This window comes from Uranotaenia lowii, chromosome 1 (genome assembly GCF_029784155.1).
Source record: "Uranotaenia lowii strain MFRU-FL chromosome 1, ASM2978415v1, whole genome shotgun sequence".
NCBI classification, from domain to species: domain Eukaryota; kingdom Metazoa; phylum Arthropoda; class Insecta; order Diptera; family Culicidae; genus Uranotaenia; species Uranotaenia lowii.
The window spans coordinates 183,275,229-183,291,637 of NC_073691.1; the positions used below are offsets into that span (position 1 = coordinate 183,275,229).

General features: G+C 40.8%; 1 protein-coding gene across 2 annotated transcripts in view; it reads right to left on the bottom strand.

The window, feature by feature from the left end:
- Window positions 1-16,409, bottom strand: part of LOC129739720 (forkhead box protein J3) — a 103,137-nt gene that overhangs the window by 29,714 nt on the left and 57,014 nt on the right. The window contains exon 1 of one of the 2 annotated variants that reach the window (XM_055731240.1): window positions 9,098-10,515. The exons of the other annotated variant lie outside the window; for it this stretch is intronic. Within the exon in view, the coding sequence (XP_055587215.1) occupies window positions 9,098-9,157 (60 nt within the window). The 5' untranslated portion in view covers window positions 9,158-10,515. Of the gene's footprint in view, window positions 1-9,097; window positions 10,516-16,409 lie in introns of those variants that run through there. 2 annotated transcript variants of the gene reach the window in all.

Sequence of the window (16,409 nt, forward strand, 5' to 3'; positions counted from 1 at the left end):
GTTCGGTCCGAAAACCTGGGAAGAAACGAAGAAAAGTTTCCTTTTATGTGAACAAAACTCATAAAGAAAGAACTGCCCGACTCGGACGGGCTTCACATCACATGGAGGAGTTGCTGTTGATGTTGTTGATTTTTTTTTTAAATTCTTGGGTACGAATCTACATTGTGATGGCCATGAGGTCTGAGGGTTCTGAGGGAGTTTTTTTTCTCGCTGTTCCATTGGTCATGTTTCTTTCCGTCCCTTTTGAGGACCCCTAGGCCGAGTGGAGGAATTTACAGGGTACGCGACCTCTAAACAAAATAGAAGAAAAAGAATAAAACCTCCATGTTGGTCATCATCCGTGACTTTCGAGTAGGAAATTGGTTGGCAAACCACCAACAAGTTCAATCAGAACTTCCACAAGTTTCTCACATTCTTGTTTTGAAGCTCCGCGGCTCGCATGGGTTCCCTATCCCGGAAACGGGATTCGGCTCGTACAATTCCTGTTGGATACCATCGAAAGGCGTTGTTGAGCAAAACGAAACATTTAAAGAGCTCCGAGTTCCTCTGTCTGTAGGAAAGCATGTAGATATATAGGAAATCCGGGGAAAAGGGGAAACTGTGTCACCGGGCACGTTTTTCCGGGAGGGAGATTGTGGGAATGTTTGAAGGACTTGAGGGGGTGGTGTTTCGCGCACATTTTCATGCATTTTGCAGCCTTCGAACGTGAATTCAATGTTTATGAGCGAAGAAGGGTGGCCAGTAGGAAGCCGGAATAATATTTTTCGCGCCCTTTTTAATTTTGTTTTGATTTTTCGTTCTGTTGACGAGCCTTGGGGTTACCAATCCATGCTCTGGAAGTTTGTTTTATCCTTGTATTTCTTTTGGAAGACTGTTACGCGAACTAAAAATGACTTTTTTTATTGAAATTTTTATTTCTTTCAAAACTTACAGAATATAATTGACACCTCTTAGTTCTTTTGATAAAAACTTGCAGTGGTAATTTGTTTAACAATGTTTTCTTCGGTGCGAACGGATGGCGAAAAAATGAATCTAATTGGTTCTCCCCGAGACTTCTACGACTATGGCCAGCAGATGAATCAAGCTGTTTTGCGTTCTCCAAGGACCGACGATGCTGGTGGTGGAGAAGCAGCACAACATTTACATAATAATCACGTGGCTTAGTGCCTCTCTCTTCATCGTCTAGACGAGTTTAATGTTTTGCAGATAATTGGGGATGGCTTGAGTTCCATCAGTTTTGTTCAACCGATTTCAGCCCTAATATGTTTTTTTTTAATTTACAAATTGATTTATTAAGGCAATTGACTTATAAAGTTTTTATGTGCCGGGAGTATTTTTCCTAACTTTGGGTTCGTAAGAGAAGGGCCGTAATCATCAATCTTGTGAAAAATAATAATTCTAGCGGACAAAACTAGTGTTTTTCTGCCTGTCTGTGGAATTCATCAAGTTCGACTTGATGTTCGTTCCAAAATGGCATAAAATCGTTATGTAGTTACACGCAACCGCCTCAACAGCTCGTATCTGATCAGCAAAACTAGAAGGGTTTAAAAACAAAACTATACCCACAAATCAATTTCTACTCCAATAATGATTTTCCTTGGAGATGGAATTATCGGCATAAGATTCTATGCCGAACCGGCATCAACAAGCTTTCTCATGGCTGGCATTGTCATTGTCCATTTGGGAGAAATCAGATAAAACATATTCCATATCCCATCACAAGACAAAGCAGGATGGAAACAATCAGCCAGCAAGGATATTGTCGAATGATGTACCGTGCGCTGTGTAAGTATGTAAACCGGCCATAGGGAACAGTTTTTCGTTTCCCATTCTCATCTCATTACAATCGAAGACAAAGGAGGATGAAAAAAAACAGACGGTCAGCGCAGTGCGTTTTTTGGATATCAGGCGTGGCAGTAAGACTATGGCAAAAAAGCTCTCTCTTTGAACATCAATAACAGCGCCGGCCACGTCCTAGTCAATAGATAGGTAGAAAAATACACCACTAGAATCGGTATGAAATTTGTATTTTAGTGCAAGAAAATCTGAAAAAAATTGCATATTGACGAAAATTTCGAAAAACAGCTACCTTTGGAAATTCGTAAAAAAGTCTGTGTATTGTATTTTGAAAATCTAAAAATGCGAAAATGTGCCAAATTACGTCAACTTTTCAATCCTTTTTTTTCAAAACTTATCTGGTGTGACTTAAACAATTTTTTTTGTAATGGCCCCACAGGCCCATGAGGGTCCTTCCTCCACCCCATACGCTTCTTTAGAAGTGGGAGGGACAGTTCATTTGGATAATTGTTTTACTTTTCTTTGTCATTTTCTGTACTACTTGGTCGCCTTTCAACTCCCGCGTATGTCCATCACTGTACAGATAATCTGTCTGATAGATAACACATCAGATTTCATCACATTTCCATAATTCATATATGTTTCAAATGGTATGCTTTACAAAGAGTATTGTCAATTGTTTAAAGCTATTTATGTTCGGGATGTCTTTGAAATTTTGTGGTAGACTGTTGTACATTTTCAAACCATTGTAGAAAACAGATCTTTTTGTCATTTCTTTCTATTTGGCAGTCTTAAATCTTGTGCTCTTCTTGTGTGATGGCTATGTATGTCATTTTCGTACTGTAAATCCTGGATTTATTATGAAAGTAACATCCCTTTTTATCTTATGCACAAACATGATGCTGTTATATGCAATCCTCTGTTTGACTGATAGCCACTGGAGCAGGTCTAGCATTATAACACTTGGAGTATAACGGATGCAGCGGATGACAACTCTCATTATTATGTATTGGATTCTCTGTAAACGTTTAATTTGCGTATCAGAAGCGTGGAGTAGAATCGTTGAGCAATAATCAAAATGCGGCATTTTGACCGATTTCACATAAAAAATTTTTGACCAGAAAGTCAAATATCTGTTTATCTGGCAGAGGACACCATACTTAGTTACAATTTTTTTGATTGTATAATCTATATGATCAATGAAATTGAGCTTCTCATCGACTTGAATTCCCAGGTATTTGGTTTGACGCACTCTATCAATCACATATTCATCGATTAGTATGCTTGGATAATCCACAGTTTTGCGATTTCCGATTATCATCCAGTTTGTTTTGTTCAGCTTCAGACAATTATTCTTTGTTTCATGAACTCAATAATGTTTTCCAAATCAGCACTTGCTTTTTCCATTATGAGCTTAAATTTTTTACCAGTCCAATAAGACACTGATTCATCAGCGAACAACTTAAGTTGGCCGTACTGCAGACACATTTTCAAGTCATTTATGTATAAAATAAACAAAACTGGTCCCAAGACACTGCCTTGAGGAACTCCTAACTTATTCTCTCTGTATTGAGAGTAGGCCGAACCAAACTTAGTCCTTCGCATTCTTTTATCTAGATAACTTTGAAACCAATTTAAGACTGTGCCGCTAATACCAATTCTGATTAACACCTCTAGCAGTTTCGTTCGATCTATTGTTTTAAACGCACTCTTAAAATCAAGGAATACCGCAACGGTGTAGTTCCCCTTTTCGATGTTAACTTTCCAGATACGTAATATGAAACACATTTACTGCAGTCTCCGTAGAATGTTGTTTTCTAAATGCAGACTGTTCCTCGATTAAAATGTTTTCTGTCTCAATGAAACTTAACACTTGTCGTTTTACTGCTAACTCTAGCACTTTCTCTCGTAACTCCAACATGTTTATTGGCCGGTATCATGATGACCCTCTCGTATTTTTCTGTTTTGGTACAGGGATTACAGTCGAAAACTTTCATGTATATGGCATGATACCTGATTGCGGACTGATGTTAATAATTTCAATCAACGGTTAGCTAATACTGTTAGAGAATCTTTGAAAACTCTTTGTGAGACATTATCAATGCCAGCTGTTGGTTTCATGTTGCCCACTATCTCAAACTCTTGGATGGAAACGTTTTCGAACAAGCTCAAACTACCACAGTTGTAGTCTATCTGACTCAATCTGACATTTAAACCAATGGCAATGCTATCATGGATTTCCATGACACTATCGATGAAATAGTTGTTGAATTTCTCAGCAATATCTAATTCATTTGTATATTCAACGCCTTCGAACCAAACTGACTCAACTTTGACACTGCTTGGATTTTGATGGTTCATTGAATGAAAAGTACGGTTTTTAAACAACTTTTTTACATTTTTGTGGTCACGGTCTTAAAAAATATCAAAAAACTATATTCCTATATGCAACGTATAGCCTCTAACATCAGCTTTATTGATCACTAAGTGAATTTTTATTTGAATATTCCATAGCTGATCTGTAGTCTTTTTTCCGAAGCATGTTTTTTTCGGGTTTTTTTTCTTAGACTTTCTTTGAATAACGGAAAACTGAAGTGTTGTATGTGAATAATGTCTGAGAAACATATTTGAGTTTAATTACGAGGTTTCCAAAAGTATGAATTTTCTAAAACTAGGAAGAGCATCAAGATATATAGCGATTTGGAGCGAGAAGTGTCAAATTGACACTCAAGGTCTGATTAGGGAGTTTTTTCCTGGGCATCCTTAAAAAAATTGATTAAAATTAAAGATTTCAAGAATTTATTGAGAATCTCCATTTTTTTATTATTTGGATGCACCCGAATAAAGTTACAAGCCGCCAAACATTGGCATGACTTAGATGAAATTATGCGAAATTGTGCCAACTTTGCCAATTGTTACCTTTCCAATATTTATAATTATTAATGAATCTATGACAAATTTTTTATATCTTCCAGAGTTATAACAGAGAATTTTATTTGAGCATCTTCTAACGTGAACTTTGCCATCAACAAAGTATGATATTCTAGTCACTATACACAACGTTTTTTTTTATTGAACGTACAAATTGTCATATTTCAACGCTTTTGACACACTTTCGGATATTTCCCGCCAAATATAGATAGTATCGTTTTAGTCTGCTGCTATATGGTGTTTGTGACGCGAGATAGGTCGGGGTTTTGGGGAAAGAAAACAGAAAGGCCGCCGTCTATAGGCCAGACACAACTGGGGGGCTCGAATGGAGTTTTTCAAGGGCGCAAAACACGCCGTCGATGTCTTCGTTGTCCTCATCTTCGTCACCACAAGCACAAGCGTGTACGGATGAAGTGAGGGGGAAGGTCTAATAAGTCTGAATGGGATATACTCGGATGTCGGGGAGTTTGTTGCGGTCCAATGTGGATGACGTGTTGTGCGCATGCATGTGGACTTGGGCCAGAGGTTCGGGCATGGGTAGGTGGTCCCATTTCGAATAAAGGCCGAAAGTGTGCAATCCGACGCGTGGGTGGGCGCCTTCCATAGACACACACACACACGCGCGCCGCCTTTCGTTGCTAACCGGTTCGAATCATTTTAGGAAGGGTTGTTTAGTGGCATAGATGGTGAACCAGGCACCCAGACATGGAGGTCGGATCAATCCTAGTTGTTTCACTCATTTGGAGCCAAACCCAAATTCACTGGTCATGCGCTTGAAGTTCGCTGCCGTTTATTTTTGGGGGGAACCTACCAGTTTCTACACAAGGTGACATGCTAGCCGATTAGAGAAATTGCAAAACGGCCGCTTGCAGAGGATCTTTCGAATGGGACAGTGAAATTTGAAAGCAGACAAAATAGCATCACATGAAAGCTCAATTTTACCATATGATATTTATTCTATTTTCAATTTTTATAGTACGGAGAATGTGATAAATGTGATAATAAAAAATCTTGATGTTGATGCTTAAAATTGCTCTTTTAACACATTCAGGTTCGTGAAGAGATTCAATGGGGCGAATCCCGAATTTGGCGTTACTATATAATGACAACCGTTGGACAAAATTCTACAAATTTAGGGATGAATCATCCCAGAGGATGAAAATCCCGTATAAAAAAAACAAATTCTACAAATTTAGTATGTTTAAGTTTCTCAAATTATTGTGTTTGATTTAGTGTAAGGTTGCCAGATTACCCGGTTTTATCCGGGTTTGCCCGGATATTTGTTACTAAATTTGAGAACAGTCCGGCCCGGCCCGGTTGCCCGGATTTCATGGAAAAATGCCCGGATTTATTCACTTTATTTGGCAAATTAAACAAAAAAAAAAACAACAAACACTTCCAAAACGACATTTTTTGAGCAAGTTTTATAAAAATAATCATTAAAGGTTTTTTGGAAACCGAAAATACGGTTAAAATCTATCGATGAGTTTTGATGGAAAAAATTTTGTTTTTAATTTTTTTCTTGATTTTTGTTGAGGAATTCCTGAGTTTTGACAAAATTTGCCCGGATATTGCCGGTTTTATGGTCGTCAATTTGAAATCGAATGCCTGGATTTTACTGAGGTTTTTATATAAAAATTGCCCGGTTTGTCCGGCCCGGATACGTGCTGAAAAAATTCTGGCAACCTTAATTTAGTGGAATATTGTATTATAGTTTGGGGATGAATAAGCTAATTGGTTTGAAAAATCCCCCAAAAACAATTTTTTTAGTTAAAATTCTAGTTTTTGAGTTTCACCTAACGAGTCAGGAAGCAAATGTGGTCAGGGCCGCTATGTGTTCATTTATTTCTTTAATATGATATGTATACATTATTTTATTAACTTCTAAGAAACCTTTGGTCATGAGTAAAATTATGTTCTCTAAAAACTGTCTACTGATTTTTTTTTGAATATATAACAGTTTGCTTGAAGTTTAACCAGTTAAAATCCGACAGGCCCCACATTGTTCCCGTTCCATATTCATGACCAGTCGAAAAACCCAAAGAGGGGTCAACAGTCGGATGATGGATTTTGGTTTTCTTTTCATGTGCTTCTTCTGAATCTGTACCAAGTAGGTACTATTCGCGCTTGTCGTTGTTCCCGTAAACTCCAATTTGAAATTCATATTCCAGCTCTGTCGTGTTGTTACGCCTGCCAGCTAAGCTAGAAATGCCACGGCCTGATTCTGATTGTTGTTACATTGGAACTTCATTAGCGGTCTCACGAGTCTCCCAGAGGGTAGAACTACACGAGTCCAAAATACATCCCGACCAGCAAGCCAGAAATGGGAATAGCGCTCGAACCTCGAAGTATGATACATAAAGAGGACGAACGAAAAACCCAACAATTTGTCCAATAAATCACTTCACGCATTGTGAACCTTCTGCTGCTGTTGAATGGCAGGGTTAGGTCAGTTATATTCTCGGATTTCGAATTGCATTTTCGACTCATTTACTTAAGCAGAAAATGCGTATACAGAAACTACGAAAAAAAAACAATCTGGAAAATCCCTTTTTACGACACCCATGGGCTTCTTTCTAAGGGTTCCTTTTAAACACCCTATTTTGCCATTCGATTTCCTTTTTCAACACCAGTGAGACCCTCACCGGAGGTGGCTCTTTAATTCGAGCGAACCTTTCCCTCCTTGCCTGCCGATCGTCGAATTGGGGCGTTGAAGCAGATGAGCCAGGAAATAAACATTTTACAATCCTCCAGACTGGGTAGGGAAAACTAGTATTTCAATTGGCTCTTTAAAAATTGGGAATTCCATCGTCAGGGTAGTTCAGCAGTTACAAATCTTGCTTGACAAAAGACACTGGTTAGGAAGCAATGGAACTTTTCAGCGCCGATTGATGATGGCGCTTTCGTCCTTAGCAGTCGAGGTCGTCCTTTTGGCAGGCACGAAACTAAATGCAATTCACATTCCATTACCTGAGGCTTATTGAAATGACTCGGCTTACGACGGAAAGCATTTCTATGTAAAAATTAACTTGAATCTAAGAGTACCGCCTATAAACCCGTGTGAAGGCGTTAAGTGGTTTATTTTCATGAAGTGCAAAACTGAAGTAGAAAGCGCCAAAAATGCGGCGAGATGATGGAGAAGTGACACATTTGAATAGAGGACATTGATCTTTCTTATACAATGAGAAGCTGAAACCTGGTTTTTCGGCACAGAATGGACAACCAGGTGAAGGTGCTAACTAATTCATATTCGTCACAAAAACCAAAGAAGTATTCCAATAGTAGTAAAGTAGTAAAGTATTACAAAAACAGAAAGAATATCTAGATATCATAGTTTAAAAAATGTTAGAGGAAGAAAAATTTGAAAAAAAAAACCATGAGCGCATAACCGAAACCAGATACCTTATAGAATGGATGTATAGAATGGTTAAGCCGGAGGTTCGCTGAACCCACGTTGTGGAGTAATCACATCTCCACCAGCAGAGCGAACGAACGAACCATTATTGTAACGAATGCGAGAGCAATCAAAACCCGAAGAAATAAAAAAAAAGATAATTCGCGAACACATCAAAAGCACGTGCTTTTCGCCTATGCCGGGGAGTGAGTAACAACAAATCGCTTGAGCCGGTTTGGTGTCTATCGAAAAAAAAAATAGACATCGCTCGCTGCTCATCGTCACTATGCTCCACAAGACCGGTGGGGCTCACGGTTTGTGGATCACGCGTGAATGTTAATAGGAGACGAGGCCCTAGGAGAGCAGCGAATCGTTCGGTTACAGCACAAATTCTTCAACCTTTAATGGGAGAACGGTACGGCGAGGATGGGAACTTCGAACTATCATAGAGTGCTCGTACATTTAGTGGGAACCGGCCAAAGTTAAATGGATCCCTTGCCCGCACCACTCGACCGCACAAGCACACTTCGGAACCGGCTTTCTGGCCTTGAACTTCGGGGGTTCGTCGTGGAGTTGCCGGTAACAACAATTGTTAGACAAAGCATAAATAGAACAAAGATAGTTTTTGTTTCTTATATCAATCTGGGATGGGTCTACGCTGGCTGTAGTGTTGAATAACAAGTGCATATATTGGTCAATCAATGGTAATTTTCTGCGAAGGGGATTGATACTGAAGGCGAGGGACATATGGCATTTAAATTGGCGAACGTATCGTATCCAGAAATGCAGCTGCTCTGGTAGGATACATCTGCTGGTTCACGAGCAGCCTGATACACGAATGACAGCTTAAGTTACTTTTAATCGTCGCTGGTCTTTAAGGCGTTCGCCCCACCAATTGTTGTTATGCATGCAGGTTTAACCAATTATGGTCAAGGACTTTAAATACTGTCCAGGAATTGTTAATAAGGTACTTACGTTATACTTGTTGAGGAACACGTCGTGAAACCCACTGCTCATTTCTTCTAATTCGAACATGTTCAGGCCACGGATTGCAGACTGGTTGTCATAAACCGGTGTTGGCGGGTGAATTTTTCTGGTAAGATTTTTATATTTCCGTTGTCGAGGTTTCTGTTTCGTTTTTCCGCTCTTCCTTACACATTAGTTTTCACACACATTTGGTACAACGATGAAGATTCCCCTTTTTGGTTATATTCTTTTTCCGTTTACACAAATCAACTCCACGGAATGCCAAGTAAAAACAGAGAATCGAACAAAAACGATTCACGTTTCCCGGAAAGAGAAATGACCGCGGGCTGGTATGGAGAGAGATGATACAGAAGCAGGAGCCTGTGGTTGCTGGGTAACCGGATTTGCTCACGCCTTGGCAGGTTTCCTGGATTGTTGCTATAGCTTCGTGGTTATCACTGATTTGTTAACAAGACTTATCTTCCTCAATGACCGAAAATACCAACTGGTTCACAGAAACACACTGTAGATCCTTATTTCTTCCGGTGATTGATGATGGTGATCCCTTGTTGCAGTTTTGCGCTTTCAGTATGTTCGCAGAGGGTTGGGAAATTATATGAACGGTGGAACAGGGCCAGAAGAATATAGCAGCAGTAGGGCGAGAAAATATACGGACACGGACAGTCGTTCTTCGCGCGCGCACTCAGCACTTCATACGGACCACTCTCGAACTCGACTAAACTCCAGGAACGGAGGAATAACAATTTCAACAGACGTCGTTCTTTTGGTCCCTAAATTTTCACACACCTTTATCGAGAAACGGCGAACCGGCGCCTTCGATGTGTTGGTACACTCACTATCTGACTCCCTCCCACTCTGAGTGCCTGAGTTTTAATTCTCTTCCCTGATTGGTTCCCGCTTTTGTTGGTGAGTTCCCGTGGAAATTGGTAACCGATGAGTGTCCTTCGTTCATTAGTCCCTTGTCCAACTTGCACAATTTCGATTAACGCTACTGATTTTAAGAAATCCTGATCATCACAAATTTCTTATCTCTAGATCACCCTTTCGAATATTCATAAAATTACAAAACTCAATATCCACCAGACAATTACGTAAAATCTGTCATTAGCCAAGACTCATTGTTCGTAGAGCAAGGGAAACGAATGTCGATTTCAAAATGGCCGCCAATTCATTCGAACACTCACTATTAACAGTACACGTCCCGTTCTCCAGAGAACACCGGCTATCGGAAAATTAACACGAAAAAAAGCACAATCAGAACGAAATTTCGCTGCCAAACGAATCCGACACACTTCCTACAGGACACAGACACTTAAAAAAAACAGTAGAACCACTAAATCCACCTATATTTTTCCTCCAAAAATTTGCGAGGGAAAATGACGTGAACGTGCTCCTCTGAATTTAGGTCTCTGTTTCGTCCAGAACTTGAATCACCAGAACGGCGGTGACTCTGCATGTGAGATCTTATCGTGACTCAGGCACTCACCCATACTTGACGCTTTTGTTTGCATACAAAACGCTCTTGAGTCAAGAGTTCTCAATTTTTAAATGACAGCATGTGCACATGGTGTTTCAGACTGCTGTATGGGTGTGATAGGTTTTACACACATTTGAAGTTTTGAATGAATGAAATTGAGTTTTGTCTTCATGCGAACAGGGTGCGCTCGATTAAATGTTTATCCACAAAAATTGGTTGGGCGGAAGATAATTTGAGAACATTTATTAACATTAAACTAGATAAGTAGTAGGAAGAATTTGGAATTAGGAAGATATTTTTATTGTTTTATCAAGTTGCAGACCACAAAATTTAAAAATATTGATAACATGAAAGTTTTTAAAATTCTAAATTTTATTTATATGAGCAATAGTTTAGCGTGAGCAATAGTCTGTTTTCATAATTAAACTGCAATTGCATTGTAAACCACGGATTTTTTAAATAAGTTTATCAATAGCCGTCGATCGTGGCCTATAAGATAGCGTTCAAGTGTTTTAAACCAGCGGTCATGAGATCGAATCTAGGTCACGGTAAACATAGTACTCTTTTTGTGGGCCGGTGGTTTTAGCGTTTGTAAGATGTGTGTAGTGTTAATTAAATTAGATCTCTTTAAAGAAACATGAAGTTTCACTAGATCCTATATGTGTGTGTTTGTTCTTTTATATGCTTGTCTATTTTTTAACTGGATCTTTGGAATTGTAAATTCTGCGATTGAATCAGTGGCTGGCTTAAAAACGCTTATCGCTAATTAGTCCGATACTTTTTTGGAAGTAGTGCTTATTCTTTAACTGCTTATTCACTAAATAAATTTTTAGTGAGCTTACAGATAGGCTGGTAAACGGTGGATAATGTGCAACACGAGACCCCATAGTGGTCATATCACCTCTTATTCACAACTCCTATCTCTACCTCCCCGCGGTGCCGGCTGGGGTGCGAGTAACCTAAGCGGAGATCGGGTACCCAACCCCGGTGGATGCTTTGGTCGCATGCAGACTGAGAAGGTGGCCGCACGCGTCTGTTCCCCAGGTCAGGGGCGGCGTGCAACAACAACCGAGCGTCTGTTTTCCAAGTCAGGGGCGGCTCAAACAGCGTCTGTCTTGCAGCAAGCGGCTGAATTTATGAAATGCGGCTCCCGCCAGCTAAGTCCAAGATGGCAGCCCCATCGCGGGATAGGGACTTTAGGCTAACAACCTACTGCTCCCGATTTGAAATTGTTACGGAATCCGAAAGAAATGACCGACCTGGAACTTTGGCGACGACTTTTAGCATGAAAACACGGACACGAATTGGAACTTGGAATGTTTTCACCCTTGCCCAACAAGGCAAACTGGAACAACTAGCTAGAGAGGCTAGCCGCCTCAAGCTTGAAATTCTGGGACTGAGCGAAGTCCGTTGGCCTAATACTGGAGAACACAAGACACAATCCGGGCAAGTCCTGCTTTACTCTGGCATACGAGGAGAACATGCTACTCGGGAACGAGGAGTTGGTTTCCTGTTAAGCCCGCAGGCCTACGCGGCCCTCATTAGATGGGAACCGATAAACGAAAGAATAATCGTAGCCAGATTTAGAACACGGGTTAGAAACCTTACAATGGTCCAGTGTTATGCGCCAACTGACGTTGCCGATTTGCAGGAGAAAGAGCAGTTTTACAGTCAACTGAACAGCGTGGTAGAGAAAATTCCGAAGGGTGACATTCAAATCCATTTGGGCGACTTCAACGCAAAGATTGGCTCCGACAATCAAGACCTTGAGCGCATCATGGGGCGCCATGGCCTAGGACAGATGAGCGAAAACGGAGAGCTGTTTGTAGAATTTTGTGGCAATAACAACATGGTGATCGGTGGATCGCTCTTCCCCCATCGACAAGCACATAAGGTCACTTGGGTATCCCGAGATGGCCGAACAGAAAATCAAACTGACCACATCTGCATCAGCCGAAAATGGAGAAGGAACCTTCTTGATGTCCGCAACAAGCGAAGCGCAGACATTGCATCTGACCATCACCTCGTCCTTGGCGAGATACGATTGAGAGTTGCGCGTGTCCAACGGCGCGAGGAGAAAGTCGGGTGTCGATACGACGTCCGCCGGTTGGAGAATCCAGAGGTGAAAAGGGCATACGTTGAACAGCTAGAATCCCGAGCCTCGGAGCTGCCGACAGACGGAACAGTCGAAGAACAGTGGTGTGGAATCAAGAATGCCTTTATCACGACGAGCCATGGTACTCTCGGTAAAGTTTGTGGAAGAAGGAGTGAATGGATGTCGGATGAAACTTGGAGGATGGTCGATGATCGGAGAAAGGCGAAAGTCGGAATTGAGCAGGCATGTACCGGGTCAGCCAAAGCAGCCGCCCGCTTACGATATGCGGAGCTGGAAAAGGCAGTTAAACGAGCTTGTAGACGAGACAAGAGAGCCTGGACAAACTCCCTAGCCGAAGAGGGAGAAAGAGCCGCCGCCAATGGAGATATCCGATTACTTTATGACATTTCTCGCCGCCTCAGTGGTGCAAGGACTAATGCAAGAATGCCGTTAAAAGACCGAGCAGGTCAGTTATTGACCGATCGAACAGATCAGCTCAAACGATGGACTGAGCACTTCGAACAACTCTTCCGAGTCACGAATAGCGATGGCCAACAGAATCTGCAGCTCGAAGCGCCAACAGTAAGTCGCATAAATGGCGTCAACTCGGAAGCGCCTTCGCTGGCTGAAATAGAAGCGGCAATCAAAAACGTGAAATCCAACAAAGCACCTGGGATCGATTGCATCCCTGCTGAAATGCTGAAAGCCGACCCTGCCCTATCAGCACAAATGTTGCACCGTCTTTTCGCTGACATCTGGGATACTGCAACATTCCCGGCCGACTGGATGCAGGGTATCCTCGTAAAGGTCCCGAAGAAAGGAGACCTGACAGAGTGCGGTAACTGGCGAGGCATAACGTTGATCTGTACAACCCTCAAAGTACTCTGCAAAGTGATTCTGAACAGGATCCAGGAGAAAATAGACGCTACACTCCGACGGCAACAAGCTGGATTCCGATCTCGACGATCATGTGTGGACCACATCACAACGCTACGAATCATACTGGAACAAATCAACGAACTCCAGGACTCTCTTCTGCTGGTGTTCGTTGATTTCGAAAAAGCATTCGACCGACTTAACCATGAAAACATCTGGGCGGCTCTAAGGCGACGAGGGGTCCCAGAGAAACTAGTCCATCTCATCGAAGCACAGTATGAGGCATTTTCGTGCAACGTCTTTCACGACGGTGTCTTGTCCGAACCAATCCCGGTAACTGCTGGAGTGAGACAAGGATGTATTCTATCACCGCTACTTTTTCTAATCGTAATGGATGAGATTCTGATTGGATCGATTGACTGTGCACCGAACCGAGGATTGCCGTGGAATCCTTCAACAATGGAGCAACTGAACGACCTTGACCTGGCTGACGATATTGTTTTGCTTGCCCAAACACAACCAGATATGCAGAGCAAACTCGACGACCTCACCGAAAGTTCCAAGGCAGCAGGTCTCAAAGTCAATGTCGGAAAGACCAAGTCGATGGAGATCAATACAGGAAATCCCTCCAGTTTCATGGTAGCTGGGCAACAAGTTGAGAAAGTGGAGTGCTTCCAGTATCTTGGTAGCCAGATAACGCCTGATGGTGGTACCAGAAAAGACATCGAAACACGGATCAGAAAGGCCCGATTTGCGTTTGCGAGTCTCCGAAACATCTGGCGGTCACGCCAGATCTCTCTACGAACAAAAATCCGAATCTTCAACTCAAACGTCAAATCCGTATTGCTGTACGGGTGCGAAACTTGGTGCACATATGCGGTAACGACGCGAAAACTGCAAGTATTTGTAAACCGCTGCCTGCGGAATATCATCCGCGCTTGGTGGCCTGGCAACTGGATCTCGAATGAGGAACTACATCGCCGGTGTCATCAAAAGGCGCTAGAAATCGAGATTCGGGAACGTAAGTGGAGATGGATTGGGCACACGCTGCGAAGAGATGAAAACGAGATTTGCAGAGAGGCGCTAGATTGGAATCCAGAAGGTCATCGAAGAAGAGGCAGACCCAGAAATTCGTGGCGGCGAAGCCTAGCCGCTGAAATCCGAACTGTCGACGAGAATCTTGACTGGGACCAGGTGAAGACGCTGGCTCCGGATCGTCAACAGTGGAGGTCTTTTACCACGGCCCTATGCACCGGAGGATCGGCGCGGGATCATTAAGTAAGTAAGTAAGTTACAGATAAACAAACTCCCCCACAATAACATACATCAGCACTTTTGTTTGAAAAAATGCACTGCAGTGGAACTTTTGATTTGTTAGTTCACCAGAAAATTTCGTCAGGAAATAAATAAGTCAACAAAAAAGGTGCGTATCAATTAGCGCTTAGTGATTTAGGGTCAAAAATAAAACCGTAATCGATTTAACAAATATATAGTACTAGCTGATTTACCCGGCCTTGCTCGGGTTTGCATAAAATATAAATCAAAATGAGTCGTATGACTTTACAAAATTTTGTTAGCTTTGTATTCAATATGTTTTATACATTTATTATGAGAAAATTTTACCCATGTTGTGCCATGTATGTAAGCTTTGAAAGTTTTGTAAGTGTTTTTCAAATTTTGAATGAGAATATTTATTGTGATTCCCTTTTTCATATTCTTGAAACACCTATAGTTATGAGGTTCGTATTCATAGAAATTAAAAATAATTTCCCATGAATGCTTTTTTATTCCATCCCGGAAAACATTTTATACCCACCCTTTCTTAAAGGAAGCTTGAATAGCTTTGGCCTTCTATTGTTTTTATCTTCAAATGATTAAACTATATTTTTATCTTTCCCACCCCCCATCCTATTTAAATCTCTTTTGGAGATGATCTCCTCGGACGCTATATGCCAAATGCTCCTCCGTATTCAAGTTTTATTTGCCCAGAAAATTCTAAGAAGGCTTCCGAAACTTGCTGCAGCTCGTGGCCTTCAAGTCTTCCAAGCCAACGGCCGTGAGTTCGAATCCAAGTCACAGCATACACAGAAAACTTTTGTGGTTTAAGCATTTGTGAGATGCTAGCCATCACATACTCGAAAGATGTACGCTTAGAATTAAGTAAAAGGAATCTCTTCGAGAAAACATTAAGTTTCATTGAGATCCTGTATGTGTTTGTATTTGGTTTTTAAACTTGTTGAAGACTCATTTTTCATGTTTTCAAATGTTTGTGTACTCTTCGTTGTTTTTTCCACACCGATTTATGTTTAGTTTTTCTTAAATGTTCCAAGTTCCACTAACAGTTTTTTGAAGTGATCTAAAAGAAATTATCTCGGAACCCTAATCGCCTATTTTATGATGTTATAACGAAAAATTTTTTTTCATTTTTTTCCATTCTTGGAAAAAAAAACTCATCAATTATTGTGAAGAGTGATAAAGTAAAAATTCTTGGAAATAATTTGATTGAATTCGCAGCACTTAACGGTTTAACTTTTCGCATAATTTAATGGTAAAATTGAACACATTGATGATCAACATTTATACAAAATCATAGATTGACCGATAAAATTGAATTGTATAAAACTTACAACCTCATACTTTATTTCATATAAAGTATCTTGCGTTGGATTTGAGTTTTCCAGATAATGCACGTTAAATTTTTTGAGTCCTCCATTTAGATTTTCGACTGCTTTCAAAGTCTTGAAATCACAGCTCTCAACATATTACTCTGAATTTATTTTTTTTCTTTTACTATGAGGAATTCTAAAAATACGAAAATGGTTGGTTCTAAAAAGCTTGATTTTAAGAATGTT